General features: G+C 34.8%; 2 protein-coding genes across 2 annotated transcripts; one reads left to right on the forward strand and one right to left on the reverse strand.

Annotated features, from left to right (window-relative positions):
* Window positions 1–2693: 2693 nt before the first annotated feature.
* LOC111795041 lies at window positions 2694–9188 on the reverse strand. Its single transcript, XM_023677267.1, has 8 exons — window positions 8790–9188; window positions 8440–8531; window positions 7935–8042; window positions 7241–7347; window positions 6936–6991; window positions 6459–6630; window positions 4028–4303; window positions 2694–3904 (listed from the first exon to the last, which is right to left on the reverse strand). Exons 1-8 carry the CDS (start codon window positions 8955–8957, stop codon window positions 3063–3065), a joined length of 1821 nt encoding a protein of 606 aa, XP_023533035.1. The 5' UTR covers window positions 8958–9188; the 3' UTR covers window positions 2694–3062.
* A 300-nt stretch (window positions 9189–9488) lies between these two features.
* Window positions 9489–15225, forward strand: LOC111795042 (dihydropyrimidinase). Its single transcript, XM_023677268.1, has 13 exons — window positions 9489–9669; window positions 9904–10065; window positions 10438–10489; window positions 11106–11375; window positions 11491–11702; window positions 11890–12010; window positions 12378–12465; window positions 12570–12648; window positions 12947–13034; window positions 13224–13264; window positions 13359–13411; window positions 13798–13954; window positions 14827–15225. Exons 1-13 carry the CDS (start codon window positions 9559–9561, stop codon window positions 15028–15030), a joined length of 1638 nt encoding a protein of 545 aa, XP_023533036.1. The 5' UTR covers window positions 9489–9558; the 3' UTR covers window positions 15031–15225.
* Window positions 15226–17622: the final 2397 nt, after the last annotated feature.

A 17622-nucleotide genomic window follows, 5' to 3' on the forward strand; every position in this document is an offset into this window, starting at 1 on the left:
GTGTAGCCTAAAATAATTATTTTAAGAAACATTAATTTATTTAAAGTTGCTATTAACATTTAAAAAATATCCAACAAAAATCTTCTAAATTCAACTTTGATCTCCCAATTTTAAAAATATTCTCAAAAGATCCCCATGGTTTGCATAATTTCAAATCATACCCTTTTGGCAAATTTAAACCAAAGTATAGGGAAATAGTTTGAAATATGGCAAACTAGAAGGACGTGAGTTGTAATTAATGATAATTTGAGTAACTAATGTGTGGTTGCGTTTGTAAAATAATTAAAATATATGCTAATTGTGTAATTATAGTTAATTCCCCCAACTAAAAATATTTATTTAGTGAATTAATTGTACTGACACGGACAAAAATTAATTATAACATGACGTGATCAAATTTAAATTAAATTAAAATATGTTTAATATATAAATAAAAAAAATTGAAAAATAATAATAGAATTTAAAATTGATTAAGAAAATGGGATTTAATCCTTTCTTGAAAATTCAACAAAATCCTGATCTTTAGCGCCTCAAGAAATATGGGCACGGGCACGGGCACGGGCAACGGGCAACGGGCAACGGGCAACGGGCAACCGACCTGGTTTTTGGTGGCCTCCCAACAGCCACGCATTTCTTCAACGAATATACCTTTCATATGCTTTAAAATTTTAATTAATTATTTTAAAAAATATATTTATCTACGATTAATCTCATAAAATTCAAATATAAAATATTCACAGAAGATCACTAATATTAAATATTCCTAATATTTATAATAATCTTAAGAGTAGAGTTGAGTTAATCTCTGTTTCTCGTTGTCGAACCAACAAAATATCAATTCACAAACCGACCCAAAATTTTAATTTTCAAAAAATTCAATCGAACCCAACTTTTACAGTTTGGTTGGGAGTAGTCGAGATTGGTCGGGTTCTTAGGTCATATGAACACCCCTAAAATTTTAAATTTGATGTATAACATATGGATGGATATATTTAAAAAAAATAAATTAATAATTGTTGTATTAAATATAATACTAGATTTTATGTTTATCACAAGATAAAATTTAAAATATTTTATAATTATAATATTATTATTTCACAAAAGGCCTAATAAATTAATTTTTATTTTAATTTATATTAAAAATCTCCAATGAGTAATTTTGGAATATTAAATAAATAAATAAATATGAGGTAAAGTTATTTTTTAAAAACAATTTCGTTTAATAATATATTTTAATTAGAATATTAAATTATTACAAAATTAGAAGTCCAATCAGGAAGCTTGTTTGAAGGAATAAAGGTGGGTAAGGTGAGGATCCCTTTGATATGAAAATTGGCCTCTAAGATTGGCACGCCTTTCAAACACATTTTTTAATTGGCTATTTATATTCATTTAAAAAACTAATTTCTTTTTTCATTATATAAATAAATAAATAAATAAATAAACTAAATCCAAAAAATAGCCTCAACTAACCCACCAGAACTATGGTGGGTGGGCCCCATCTCAATTTTATTAAAATAAATAAATTATAAATTATAAAACTTAGTCTACCTTTAATAATTATATTTTTTTCCCTCCAATGTATGACGTGGCATGGATGTTTATTTTATAATTTTATAATTTTATATTACCATTTAATGATATATATATATATATATATATATATATATATATATATATATATATATATCTTTCGAGTAAAGATTTAAGAAATTAAGTCTAAATTTTTTTTTTATCGAAAATATAATTTGTTTAGCTATATTGTTTCGAGTATTTTGCTCGATTATTATTATTGTGAATTTATTCATTTTTTTTTCTACGAATTCTCTCTCCCGAGATCGAGGAGATATATTAAAAAACGAGCATGGAATATCGAAGAGAGAGAAAAGAGGATAATTTATAATGGATGATGAAGGAAGTTGTTTTAGGTTGGTTTGTGATTATCACTTTCCCATTCACTTCCCTTCCAATGCCTTTGTCTCCTAAAGTTTAAGCATCACTACTATCATTGCTATCCACTTTTTCTTTCCCTAATCTTTTCCTACCTCTCGCTATAATGGGGATACTGACTTTCATTTCAACTCTTGATTATTACACGATGAGATTTTTTTTTTTTTTTCTTTATGATGTAAAGGTGAACTTAAAAGATTGATGTGAATCTTAGATCCAACGTTTTGATATAGAAAGAAAGGCGCGGATGAGAAGCCCATGAATCCATTTTATATATCGTATGGCTCATAAAGTATTCATGGTATATGTCTGAACTAATTGTGTCTCCGATAACCTCACTTCAAATTTCTTAATTATAGCTTTTGATTGAGGCATTAGGTCGATTGAAGAGAAGAATGAAACATTCCTGATAAGGGTATGAAAATATTTCTCTAGAAACACGTTTTAACACTTGTAAAGGTATGAAAATCTCTATCTAAGAACACATTTTAACACCTTGAAAGAACGTCTAGAAGTGTTGGGCGGTTATAGTTTCCTTCATTCAAGTTTCCTTCTTTGGGGGAATTGCTTCTTCTATTCAAATGTGAAAATAAGTGTGGGAGATATTGACAATGTTCATAATAACATTGAAACACATCTTACAATCAAATCTCACATCTTACAATCAAATCAAACTCTTCATTCTAACAATGTTGGAGTTAATTCAACATCTACCCATGCAGTCCGTGGCTTGGCAAGCAATCTATGTTCAAGCGAAATGCATTCGAATATCATCAACTCCACAAGAAGATGATGGATTTTGGGGAAGTAGGAACAACCCAACTACAGAATATAGAAGGATTATACAAGGATGTATACGTTTGTGTACAATATACTCCAAAGTATATTCCTATCACTATGGATCTTAAAGCACGTATAATTAATATGTGCTCTCGATCAAGAGGTTAGATGTTCAAATCTCATATCTCAAATATGGTTTAAACTCCCGAAAATAATAATAATAATAATAAAACATGAATGTGGACAAAATTTTATCCAAGCTAGTTTGGAACTTGAATGATGAGGCTATGATTTTGTTCAGACAGCAAAAACCACAGCAACTGTAAAAGAATTTATATTAATATCCTTACCGCAGACTGAATGGCTGATAATTCTTCTTCCCCAACTTTCTTCCATATCCCACCTATCAATAAGCGCCCTTTGACACCTTCAGGTGACTCAACATCGTCTATCTCAGATTGGAAGTTTCCATTTGTTTCCTTCATTTTCTTGACAGTACCGCTATCAAGTTGCTGAGTATCAGAACTGGCTTCTCTCTTGTGGCTACATTTGCCGAGTTCGAAGTTCTCTTTGCTTCTCAGATCTTCCGAAGCTGGTTCGTTCTCGGGATTGAGGTCAAGAACAGGAAGACGACCAGAAGAGCCGATTGGACGAGGCAACATACCAATTGGACATGGGGTCCATGAATTTACCACAGTCCACCTGGTGGAAGTTCCAACATTACCATCTACTGGATTTGCTGCCAAGTTGTTCTTTCTTTTGTGGAGCTTAATCATCTCCAGTTTCCGACTTGCTTCACGGAGCGACTCCACGTGGTTTAAACTGATTTCTGAAGTGGTTTGGTTGGGATTTTCTTCGTCGGGAATATCTGAATTCAATAGATTCAGAAAGGATAGTTTGTTCAGTTTCTTCATTAGAGAACCGTCATCCAATAACTGTGCAAGATCAGTGGCAGAATCCATAAGTCGCTTGTTCCCAGGAGCTGATACCAGAAGGCATTTACGTAGCAACTCCATTAGAACACCTTTCGGAATGTGTTTTCCAGAACAAAATTCTCCATTGCGCTTTAGTTTTATGCCCTTGAGTTTTTCAACAAGCCATGCAAACAAAGATGAAAGCTGTGCGACTTGACAGCTCTTCATTTTGTGATCTGAGGACGTGAAGTACTGACTTTCTGAATAAGAAAACCGTGTTTAAAGAACCATTCCGGAAAGAGAGAGAAGAAGCAAGAAAAGGGCAAGAGTGAAGAATTAAAAGGGAAAAGGCTGTAAAGTTTAAAGTTGATATGTAACCATACCATATTCCAAGGCTTCTTCAGTCTTGATTTTCTCTAGAATTGCCTCGAGCAGATCTAAAAGCAATTCTGGTTCCTTATTCGAGATCTTAGCGATCGCGAGCTTCCAACCTTCCAATACGGCGCTTCGGGATTTTTTGGAATTTTCAGGAAAGGCCAAGTCTGATGACCTCATTGCCTTTAGCAAAAATTCCAACAATACAGATAAAAATTCTGAAGAGAAAGTAGAATATAACTGAATAAGAAACTTCAGTGTCTTGCCCGTCTTTGTCTTCAAACCTGAAAAGGTAGGTTTATTTGTTAATATTTTCATTTTATTATTTAAATCTAGAGATTCAATTATAGTAATTAATAAATTTCAAATCAGGAGCTTTAACTGCTTGAGAACAAAATTGCAAACACAAGAAAACATGTGCACAACTTTTAGCTCTGAGGTTAGCATCAGCAGCAAGGAAAGGATTGTAATAGAGCTTTGAATCGTTCATATTGAGACATTTTTTTTATAAGAAACTGAACCTTCATTGAGAAAAAAAAATGAAGAAAATGCAAAGGCATACAAAAAACCAAACCCATAAAAGGAACCCGCCTAAAGAAAAAATTTTAAATGAAGTAAAATGAGACCATCTGAGCCCATCAGATGACTCCTTGGAACCTCTGTGCCCATCAAATTGAAAATCAAACATGTCAAAAAAGGGACACCAAACAGACCAAGCAAAATCGCACCCCCGTCTTTCAACAAAAGATACACTAAGACGGCCCAATCGACAGAGGCATCTTTCTCGAAAGCAGTATTAACCCTACCGTGGATAACCTTTCGAACAAAGAACTGAACCTTCTTTGGAACTTTCACCTTTCAGAAACATGAGAAAACTAACTGCTTGACTGGAAATGGATTTAGCAACTACTGAAATAACGAACAAAAAAGCACCCAATGGGGTTAAGACTCAAAAAATGAACATCCCTTCTCTTCAGTCGAACTACAAAAAAGGCACCCAATGGGGTTAAGACTCTAAAAATGAACATCCCTTCTCTTCGTTACGAGCTCCTATATTCCCCAATTCTAATCTCCCAAGGTTCACAGAGACAATGTACCTTTTGGAGATTGGAGTTAATAGAAAAGGAGGAGAAACTATGGATCACCTATCAGTAAAGTACCACTTTAGATTGTAATATGTGATCAAAGCACAGAGACGATGTACCTTTTGGGCATTGAGTCTCAATGGTTGTATGCTCTCTTAGAGGCAGGGGAATATATTAATCGTACTTCTTTCCATTGTCCTCCATCATGTACCTCTAGTGTTATGGGCGTTCATGAGTTTTTTATTTGAAGGCCAAAAAGAATACATCGTCTTCTTTGAGGTGGCATGTTGAAAAGGAAAGCAAGAATGTTATGGGTCAACACAGTTAAATCTTTGGGGGATGGTTAGAAAGGAATCAACGTGTTTTCAAGAAGGCAAGAGAGAATGGATCTTATTATCGATCTTCCCCATGGTGTACTCTTTTCAATTATTTCAGCAATCTCTTCAGAATTTATTTAAGTTGGGAAGCAATTCTAAGTTAGATTTTTAAACAGGTTTGGTTCTTCAGAGGTGCAGTTCTTGGTTTAATTTCTTTTTTTCAAATGAGAAACCTCGCTTTCATAGAGAAGTAAGAGAATATGAAATACTGACATAGAAAGACACCCCAAACCAGAAGAGCCAAATAACCAACTATACAAAAAGAGGCTCTAATATACAAGAATAAGACCTACAGGTAATTACAAAAATTCTTGGAGACCGATGTCGAGATACTAGTGTTAAACCTAGCCAATGAACAAACCTCCTTTCAATCCCTACAAGTCCTTGGAGATTCTTGGGTTGGATTATTTACCACTTAATTCTTTTCTTTTTCTTTTTTCAATTTTGATATCTGTGAGTGTCTAGGCTAGTTTGTGCGCACTTCGACTATTCTAATGGAACAATTGTCCAACCTCACTACATTTGGTTACAAAGGTAACCTATAGGATATTAAATCCTTAATAGGTGGTACCATAACTTGAACTCATTCCCTCAAAGTCTTTACCGGGCATTTTTACAAGGCTAAGTCAACCCATGGTGGGTATGAAACTTCTAATTCTTTTTAAAAAGAAAAAATAACTAGTAAATAACCTTATTCGAACAAAATGGAAAACCAAAAACACCATGTCATTAACCAAGACTAGAAAATTCTATATTTATCTCCTCCTCATGTCTAGTGTTGGATGCAACAGTATTGATCTAGCAATCTTTAAATAATCTGTCTCATCTCAAGATCTCCCATTTAAGACGAAATTCAAGTCAGCCACAAATTAGTTAAAACTAGAACCAAAACCATTTAAGACACATTACGATAGTAATGAAAAAAGTTAAAGGAAATATAAAATATGGCCTTTAAAAGGGAGAAAATAAACATGTACGTTTTGGCTTGACCACTGATCCACGTTGAGAATTTTGCTTCTCATTTAAGTTGAAAGCCAAATCACGAAGTCTGGATTTGATTTCTTTTCTAATGGTAGTACTTATGTCACCTAAAAATGGAATTGCTTTCTCCTGAGGTTCCCAATAATAAGATTTCAACCAATGAAGTGCCTGAAATCATCAAAAATCAAGAAGGCTTCAGTTTACTTCCCATCTCAGTTAATCTTCTACTGTTTAAAAAAGTTCTATAGAGAAATGACATATTCAAGTACAAACTGCTGCAAACGAAATGCAGAAAGGATAGAACAGGCACATTTGTAAATTTGTTAATGATTTATTGTTCCACTTTGAATGATGCTAAGTGAAACTATCATAAATAGAGATTAATGATTAAAAAGAAAAGGAGCAAATAAAGTTGAAAGCCATTAAAATGTGAAAAAACGAGAATGTTAAGAGTTCATACTTCATAGTCATACCTTGATTGAGGCACACCGAACCACCTGAAGAGCTGGAAGTTCGCGATGAGAACCCTCTATAATCATTGCCAAGAGAAATATAAAACTAATTACAATCAATTAATTATAGGCAACCTATTATTGAGAATGGATGATGTTGCAAAAAAATCAAAGAACAGTACAACTGACAAGGTTTTGTCACATTTGCAGCATATATAGGAAGATCATAAAACTTTGAGAAAGAAGCTCATAAAACTGGAAAGAAAAAAAAAAAAAAAAAAAAAAAAAGAATAATAGCACACAAAATGATTTTTGGTGGTACTCACCATGACGAATATCAATCAGTACACGAGGCAAACCAATAGCATCAGCTGCCGCAGCAATTGAAACCTCTGTTTTCTTGCGTGTCTTCTCAACAACACCATTTACAAGCCTTTAAAACCAAGAATGCAGTGAGTTCTTTGTGATTCTTCAGAAGAAAAGTTTACTTTTATTCTGTAATCTTGTGAAAACAGTGAAAAAAAAAATCGCACAAAAATTCAATATAAAGGTCCACCAAACAGCTAGCTCTATCCTAACTTACTTCAATCAGTCCAAAGTGAAGCATGTGGAATGATTATTTTCATGTTATGGAACCTCTTACTACAGACTTGTACAGTTAATGCAAATAGGTTAACGGAAGACACGTTTCAACAATCTAATTGACTGTATTTTCAATATGGCTACTCTGGATCTCATGTAATCAGTTTGAGACCGTGAAATTGTAAATTCTTTCCTACAACTAAGCCGTATAAATGAACAATGGCATTGACATTCTAGGAAGCGTGAACTTTGCACCAATAGGTTGATACTTCAATATTCGTTTTAAAATGTAACATCAACACTACTTTGTTAATACGTAATACAAAAAAAAGTTCACCATATGATAACCTTTAGTTAATCAGACTTAGAAGGTCAGAATAACGAGTAACAAATTGAGAAATTTTCACCTCTTAACTTACAATATAAGAAAATAATTACCTCATAATGGCCATGCAATATAACATGGCCAACGCTTCCTCTGAAAGTGAAACACTATTTAATTGTTCCTCTGTACCACGAACTGAAGCATCCACCGATTGGTTCTTTCTGCAAAGAATAAATAACAGAAACTAATGAACGCCAATAGTGGTTTCCACATAAAAACACCATATAACCTTGGATACAAAAAATATATGTACTCAAACACATGGTAGCGTTAATATTACTGCAGACCCAAGAGAAGGAAATGGTCAATACACAATTTGATTGTTAGCGATCTATTGAATAACCATTAATTAAAATTAATCGTTTTGAAGTTAAAACTATCGCTCCTAATTTCTAATCTCAAAATGTAGGCTTCCACTTTCATTCTCCTTTATAACATGGTTCGAAAGCTGGCAAACATGACGGTAAAGACCTACAGAAAATAGCTCGAGTAGGCAACAGTATGATTGGTGAATATAACCACAAAAGAAGTTGGTGAAAAGTGAGAATTGAAGCATACATGAAGTAGGGATCCTTTTGTTGGATTTCGATTATAGATGCTGTCACTTCAACGACGACTGGAAGACAGCCTCTGCTTCTCCATGTTGATATCTAGATTCAAAAACACGTAAGCCACAAATAAGAAAACTAGCAACTCGAATCCAGAAAAAGATGGATGGAGGGTACTGAGACCAAGAAATTGAGCTACATAACATCGTGGAGAATCTAATGTAATCAAGCCGGTTACAAAAGTGCAGCATAATGAACTTTACAATTACAGACTGAAATACAACTTCAAAAATTAGCATAATGGAGAAAAAACATGCGGCGGAGATAGGTCGAGCAACTATCCTTAGAAAGTAAGCTTACTCTTCCCAGAGCGGCGGCGACGGAGTCCGAAGAGTCAGAGAAGAGTGATTGACTAACAAAAAGCCACTCGCTCCAAGTCGACCAGGGTACCAATTTGCGACTGTACGTCGACGAATTATCTTCTTCAGTCTCCACTGGTACTTCTTCAAATCCTAACAGCGATTCCATCAAAACCTACTGCTAAAGTACCTTGTACGTCTTCACATGCAAGGATAGCACCCGAAAGTTCCGCAAACAAAGAAGAAAAAAGGATCAAAGATCAATGGAGAAGACGTGCAGTGAAACCACCAACTTGAGAACGATGGCCGACGCCGGCGAACCCGCTAGAGGGAAAAAGGTCACTGAGGCGCGGTTGTAGACTTTTATAGGGAACGGACGCCCGGGAGTGAATTTATTTAGGCTAAATGATATTTGTGTTTATGAATAAATTAATAAAAATATCATTTTTATTTATGTATTTATTATTTTATTATTATTATTATTTTTTTGAATAAAATCCATAATTCATAAAATTTAATATTTAACAATTTAATAATATTATTAAAAAAATGTGTTGTCTTTTATCCTTAATGATTTAGTTCCCAATTATACCGTTGCAAAAAAAAGAAAATTATTAAATGGTTAAAAATATGAAATTAACTCCGATAATTGAGAAATTTTTTTGGACAAAATTTGATTTTTTTAACTCTATATATTAATTGGATATTGCCGGGAAATTGTCCCTTTTGATCAGAAATACTCTCACTCCGAGTTGATCTGTGAGCGTTTGATGAAGCTTCAGTTCATCGGTACGCTGAAATTCATGGAGGCGATCAGCCAGCGACCTTGGCTCTTATTTCTTGTTCTCCTCATTTTTTCAATGTGTTCCCGCGCAGATCAGGTACTCTTGATTAACATTTGTTTTACGGTTGACTTCTGATCGGTCGCCGAGAAAAATGAAGAAATATGGTGTGTTAAATTGATCGGCGAAGAGAAATACGGAGTTCTTTGTGTTATATGGCCAAGATTTTACCCAACGCTTAATAATTTTTCTCCAAATCAATTGGACTTGCGATTACAATTTCCGAAACTCTAATCTCTTTATCATGTCGTCTTTTGTTTATCGTTTTGTCAGTTCTGTGATGCTGGTCTTGGATTTGATGAGTCAACATGTGGCACTACGTCATCGTCGAAGATACTGATAAAGGGCGGAACTGTTGTGAATGCTCATCATCAGGAGGTTGCTGATGTTTATGTGGAAGACGGGATTATTATTGCCGTGAAGCCTAATATCAAGGTATTCCTTATTTACAATACGGCGAAATCAGTTGTCTGTAATGATCGTTTGTGAATTCAAAAGATTTGGTTATGAATGCGATCTACTATCACTCATGGGAGGCCGCGCATATTCATGGCGAAGTTTACTTGTTCCTAATGTTGCGACAGCGCGTTTCCTGCAAAAGAATTTCGGTTTCCTTCGTGCTTCGATCAGTGCTATTGAATTGCCTCGTCATTATTTTTAAAAAATCTTACTATCTGCAGAGTAAAGCCTACTATTCATTCATGCTCAACTGTTCCTTACTTATGCCATCATTTATATTTTAATAATTTTTTCTGCGCTGTTGAATGTTATGTATCCACTGTTAACTTGTTTAATTGCCAATAATAGGTCGGGGATGATGTTGCAGTCCTAGATGCCACTGGAAAATATGTCATGCCAGGTTAAATTACAAATGATTCTGGTTTCCTGCATTTATGCTACTAAAATATGTTATAGGAGTATGGATATCAATTTTCATGAAGGATTTGTCTAGGCAATTCAGTCTTACCCGGTTATCGCACTCAACTGCATCCTTGAGGCCCTCTTTCTTGTAAAATTTTCAAGAAATATGATCTCATTGGAGTTTATCAGATTATTATATAGCCTTGTCAAATTTGTACGCATGAAATATGCATAGCTTGATATGTTTCCTTTGGTTGGAAACTTTTATCCCTTGAAACTGAAAAATAAATTTCTTTAGTATAATTATAAACGAGGGGAAAGGCGTGAGTAGCTAGAATGCTATATGATGTAGCTTTGTGTGTGTTGAGAGGCACTTTTTGGCTTAGTCTTGAGGATTCTGGGAGAGAGAGAAGCTCTTGAATCTTGTCCTCGATACGCACTTCTACTTTTTCATGTGAATATTACATGCTTAAAAGAGCGTTTTATTCCATCGGGAGTATTTGAACCAGTTTACTTTCAGTTTTTTAGTTAATATCTAACGTCAGAATCAGCAAAACATGTGGTACATTTTGGTGGTGATTGATTACAGCTTTCTTCCCCTGGAATTCTGGCAGGAGGAATTGATCCTCACACACATCTTGCTTTCGAGTTTATGGGTACTCAGACAGTTGATGACTTCTTCAGTGGTCAGGCTGCAGCATTAGCTGGTGGAACGACCATGCACATTGACTTTGTTATACCAGTGAATGGAAGTCTATCAGAAGGGCTTGAATCATACGAGAAAAAAGCAAAGAAATCTTGCATGGATTATGGTTTTCATATGGCAATCACAAAATGGGACGAAGTTGTTTCACAGGAAATGGAAATTATGGTGAAGGAAAAGGGTAGTGATTATTTTTCATCTTAAACCAATAAACCGTGGATCAAATTGCCTTCACCTTGAAATGTCATTACAAGTTTTCTCATCAATATTCATTCTTCACATATTCGAACTTGCAGGGATAAACTCTTTTAAGTTCTTCCTAGCATACAAAGGGGCTTTAATGATCAGTGACGAGCTCTTATTACAAGGATTAAAGAAGTGCAAATCTCTTGGTGCCTTGGCCATGGTACATGCTGAAAATGGTGATGCTGTATACGAAGGACAGGAGAGAATGATTGAACTTGGTATAACTGGTCCAGAGGGACACGCTCTTTCACGACCTGCTGTGGTAATTTAAAAAAAATACGTTTTAAACTGATGGAACTTCTGAATGAATTTACGGTTTTATGTACATTTTTTTACTGCTTATTTCTCTGGTTGAATTCATGGGTACTTGATGGACTCCTTTGTCAATTTATTTTCCTCTCTCCATTGATGGGTATTTCTTTCTTTATGTGTGCTTGAAATTAATGCAGTTAGAAGGAGAGGCAACGTCCCGTGCAATACGTTTGGCTAGTTTTGTGAACACTCCTCTCTATGTGGTTCATGTTATGAGCATTGATGCAATGGAAGAAATAGCCAGAGCTCGGAAAGCAGGTGCCATATTCTATGTTTTAAAATGTACTTTGTGGTATATGTATCTGGCACAAAAGACGATGTTAATTTATTATAAAACATTCTATGATAATTCATACAAGCGTCAGAATTCAACCAGAGAATATGGAACCTGCTAATAAAATAATTTATAATTTTGCCATGGAAAAATAGAGGACTGAAATTATAGATTGTCAAAAGATCAGTGCTATTAAAACAATCTATAATTTTTTGGCTGCCATCTGTTACTGGCTCCTCTATCTTTTTCTCCTCACAAATTGTTATGATCCTTCTCTGTTGGTGTTATTTCTGTGCTATATGATAGTCTATTTTTCTTGGCCAGATGGATAACTTTTCTTTTAAACTGCAGGGCAGAGGGTTATCGGAGAGCCAGTTGTGTCTGGGTTAATTCTAGATGATTCTGTGCTTTGGGATCCTGACTTTGTTAACGCAGCAAAGTAACTACTATGCTATTCTAGTATTTCTTTCATAACCTTATTCTTATCACTATTTTGTTTCTTTCAAGTAAGCAGTCTAACATTATGACTGTATCATCCGTCAGGTATGTCATGAGTCCTCCTATTAGATCATCGGGGCATGATAAGGCCCTTCAAGCAGCCCTTTCAACTGGAATTCTGCAGGTTATTATAACTAAGAAGATGGAACATTTGCAATTTCTGTTATTGAAAATGCCCGACAAATCAACATTCATAAGCTATCATGCAAATTTCAGAACGCTTCGATTTACAGCTTCAGTTTTGGGTTCTTACTTTGAATGTGTGTGTGTGTGTGTGTGTGTGCATGTATTTGTCAAAAATTAAGATCTCCAAAAAATATTTTAGTATTGTTACCTTAACAGGTAGGTACATTATCACAACGTTTTTAAATTGTCATGTTTAGATGAAGTTTATTTCTCAACGAGCTTCTTAAAATTTGCAGCTTGTGGGAACCGATCACTGCGTCTTTAATTCTACACAGAAGGCCGTAGGAATTGATGACTTTCGAAAAATTCCTAATGGTGTCAATGGTAGTTTCTACGGATATTACACTCTCCCTCTCTCTTTCTTCTTTTTATTTTCCTATAGATATTACATTACATATTAGGTGGTCGGTATTAACAATCAAATATGAAATCTTGAGAACCTGGTTTTAACGCTTATCCTATTCAGTTATGCTACTTTCTTTGCTTCCGTATCTGACAACTTGTAATCTTCAGGCATCGAGGAAAGAATGCATTTGGTATGGGATACGATGGTGGTAAGTTGTATGTGCATTTGTTTTATTCTTTCAGAATATGCAGTTAAGTTTGAATTTTCTTAAGAATCTCATTCCAGAAATCACTTACATTCAGGAGTCTGGTCAAATCTCTGTCAGTGATTACGTTCGGATTACAAGCACTGAATGGTATGCGGTTTTGTTTGAATTGCGTTTCTTTCTTTCTTTTCAGTGATCAACAAAAGTTTGTATTCAATTTGTATCTTGCTAAGAAGAAAAAAAAGAATAAGAATCGTATGTGGTCTTGTCACTATTTTATGATCTTTGGAGGAACTTGTCCTTATTCTTAGAGTAGTTTTATATAATTTTTGCACTGACAGTTGTTTCTAAAGTATTTGGCTACATGACCAAAAGAAACTTCTAAATATATATAAAATAAAGCTTTAGCACTTAATCATTGTTTTCTTTGGAAGGGCTTATAGATAAAATGCTTGACTTAAAAAATTACTCTAGAAAGTCAAATACACTCTTAGAAAGTCGAATACAATCTGTTTTATCGTTTACTATTTGCTCAGTGCTAGGATTTTCAATATATACCCAAAGAAAGGAGCGATTCTTGCTGGGTCTGATGCAGACATAATTATACTCAACCCAAATGCAAGTTTTGAAATATCTGCAAAGTCGCATCACACTAGATCTGACACGAATGTCTACGACGGAAAGAGAGGAAAGGTCTGTATACCACACCGCAGTTCTCTTATGACTATGGACTTGTGTGGTTTGTGCTTGCTTTATGTCTACTTTGTGCTTTAACTTTAAGAGGCATGCATGGATAGCGTGGTGATTAAGTTTATGTTAGGCTTTGAGAACCAAAACTACCTCAACATCTTTATGAACAGTTCATTCATAAATCATAACTCATAAGTTTGGTATCATTAACTCATGCGACGTTTCTAATTACCTTCGGTTGCTATTGTCTTCATGCTTTCTTTTGACTATTGTGCTATAGGTTCAAACATCATCAATATTCCAGAAAATTGTCATTTATTATTTGGATGCCAAATTTCTCTAGATTGTTATGGACCATGGTGGAAAGGCTCGACCTTTTTGAAATTTGGTTTTTGTGGCCAAATATCCGCAAGAATTTTGTGTTCATTTCTTTCCTATTAAACAACCTAGGGAGGAAGTTAGTTCTCAGCTAGTAACAACCTTCTGGTGGATACTTCGTTAGTTAGGAGCGACAAAAAAAATAGAATTGTAGTGGAGAAAAGGGAGGAGCTCCAAGAAAAGAGTGGGAAAGCTCAAACCTATTGAATTATATTGTGAGCTTAAAGAGTACTTGAATGAGTGAATTCCTAGCACATTGTTTGCATGTAATTTTCCTCCGTATAAAGACCTCTTGGTCCTGACTTCTTTTTCAAAACCAAGATACATGTCCAATAGATCATTTTTGGTGTACGCAACTTGACATGAACATTAACTTCTCCACACATGCATGTCCATATTTGAGCGGTTCGATCTCTTCATGTCATCACATGCGTATTTACACAACGTTCAGGGCACAGTAATCTATTTATGTTTAAAAACGTGTATATTTTTCACAGGGAAAGGTTGAAGTGACAATTTCTGGAGGAAGAATTGTTTGGGAAAACAATGAACTAAAAGTTGTTCCAGGTGCTGGGAAGTACATAGAGATGCCGGCTTTTAACTATTTGTTTGATGGAATTGGAAAGGCAGATGCTCAGTACCTGTCCTCACTCCGTGCTCCGGTGAAACGTTCTCGGTCCACAAACCTTCACTCATCGTAGTTTGTGAAAAAGGGTAGAATAGATGATGTGGGCGGAATAACTGAGATTGCATGGCCTATATCCACCATGTATATCTATAGCAACTTCTCTTTAAGATACAGGACAGAGTTTTATGTAGTTATGTTATAGCATAATTTACTTATCATGTTATGCACCATGAAATAAGATATAATATTCAAGGTTCCATGTTTTATATGCTGAAGAACCAAAACAAGATACAGGTTGGGGGAAATTGATGCAATTATCCGTATGATGAACATGTCTCATCTCTACATTTTCATGCCAGGGAAAAAAGATTCAGATAAACAGCGTGATTTGACTAAAACATAGAGGAGCGGGTCGCCTTCTTCGTCACATATCAAGGCCTGATACAACAATTGATGTAGGTCAGAATCTTCTTTTTCTTCTGCTGAATAAGAGAAATAAAAGAGCAAGGATTAGAAGATGTATGTGTGCTATTTATTGTTCAATTTAGCTTTGCTTCTAAAGATCTGTTTTAGGGATTCAGGTAGGAAAAGAACAGGGGATGCAGCAGATGAAAGTGCTTACAGGGACAACAGGGTCGTGCTGGTGGTGGCGAAGACGATGTTGATATTGTGGGTGGTGTTCATAGCGGCTGTGGTGGCTGTGGTGGCTGTGGTGGCGGTGGTGGTGGTGGTTCTGTTGGCGAAGATGTTTATCTGCCATTGCCATCATCTCCCTCTCATTTCCAAGGCTGGCTCTTTTGAACTCAGTTAAGTCAGTTTTTTGCTGTTTCCTATTTGCACGAGCTTGAGAGAATACAACCGAATAATTGCTTGCCCCAGGTGCGTTGTGATCCCATCCCCCAAACTCTGGAACAGATTTCCACCTATTGTTTTTCTGTACACACCCACACACCAACAAAACTTTCAGCTTCTGAATTTTTTATTTTGATTGATTTGTATCCATTCTGGTGCTTTTTTCTAATAAAATACAAGGATTCTTGCGATAGAAAAAGAAAAAATTGGTCGTTATAGAAAGAATATGTAACCGTCCAAGCTCACCGCTAGTAGATATTATCTACTTTGACCCGTTATGTAATGTCGTCAGTCTCATAGTTTTAAAATGCGTCTTTTAGGGAGAAGTTTCTACACCCTTGTAAGAAATGTTCTCCTCTCCAACCAATGTGGGATCTTACCAAATATCTTGAATTTGTGTCTCAGGTTTAAAAAATACTTGTTGCAAGTGTTTGAAGTTGTCATCATCACGTTCCAGACCATTACTACAATGATTTTTCATTCAATATTTTATTGAGTTTTTACTCCAAAGTAGCTTATAAACCTTTCCAATTTGTATCATTCAAAATTAGTAAGCCCCGAGTTTACACTATGATATGTAGGTTTAATAATCTTACGATATAGTTTATTACAACCATGAGCCACACTTATCTTCTCAATGTTTATTTTTCTTTCTTTCAAAATCTTAATAACATTACTACAAATATATCATCTTTCAAGATGAGTTAAAACGAGAAGATTCAAAAGCCTAATCTAAACAATAAAAAATTAAAAAATTAAAATTTAAGATCAAAACTTTGAACCACGAGATAATTTTAAAGTCGAACGAGAAAAGAGTTTGAAATGCTGACCTCCGCCCGAGTATCCATGGAGTCTCAAGAGGAGAGGGGAAGGTGGAAGACCTGCAACAGAGAGGGGAAGGGAGAATTAAAATGAAAATGAATGGAAAATTGGTACAAAATCTTCCAATAAAAATTTCCCATCTTTTTTGCTTTATTATATATTTTTGCTCCAAATAAAAACAACTCCAAAATAGGGACATCCTAATTGGACACCACCAACTCCTTTATCTAAAAAAGGATAATTTAAAAATATTTAATTAAAATAGATCTCTCCTTTATTTAGCATGAATGCTAGTCGTATTAAATTCAAATTTTCAAATTTGTTGGTAGGTGACACGAACAACTCAAATAGAGTTTACAATTCACCTAACTCAATCAAACTCCTCATTTTTAGGTTAGATTGTGGGGTCGTCTTTTTTCTTTTAATTATTTAAAAAAATATACTTATCCACAATATTAATAACAAAAAAAAAAAAAAAACTCATAAAATTTAAATATTATACATTTACAAGTCACATTTCACCACTAACATTAATTATTATTCTTTATAAAAATAAGGTAAGGTAGTGTGAGGTCGGGATTGGAGAGGGGAACAAATCATCTCTCACACATTTTAAAACCGATAACAATACCTAATGAGCTAAAGTTGACAATATTGGCTTGGGGTAGACTCTTACAAGTAGGGTTGGATTGTAACTTATTGTTGGGTTGGTTGAGCTGACCCGACAAAAAAAAATGTCAATCCGCAGACTAGGTCAAACTTTCGGTCTTCCAAAATTCAACTCAACCCAAATTAACCCAAATTTTATGATTTTTGTATGAAAGTGGGTAACAAGCTGGTTGTCCATGGACCGAAGTCGGGCCCAGTCCACTTACTTCTTTTGACCATCTAAGCCCATACAAATTAAGGAGGCCCATTATAAATGGGCCAAGTCCTTTAGTAATTGGGCCTGGGCCATGTCTCCAAGTTTTGAGTACATTATATATGCGAC

Source organism: Cucurbita pepo, chromosome LG05 (genome assembly GCF_002806865.2).
Source record: "Cucurbita pepo subsp. pepo cultivar mu-cu-16 chromosome LG05, ASM280686v2, whole genome shotgun sequence".
NCBI classification, from domain to species: domain Eukaryota; kingdom Viridiplantae; phylum Streptophyta; class Magnoliopsida; order Cucurbitales; family Cucurbitaceae; genus Cucurbita; species Cucurbita pepo.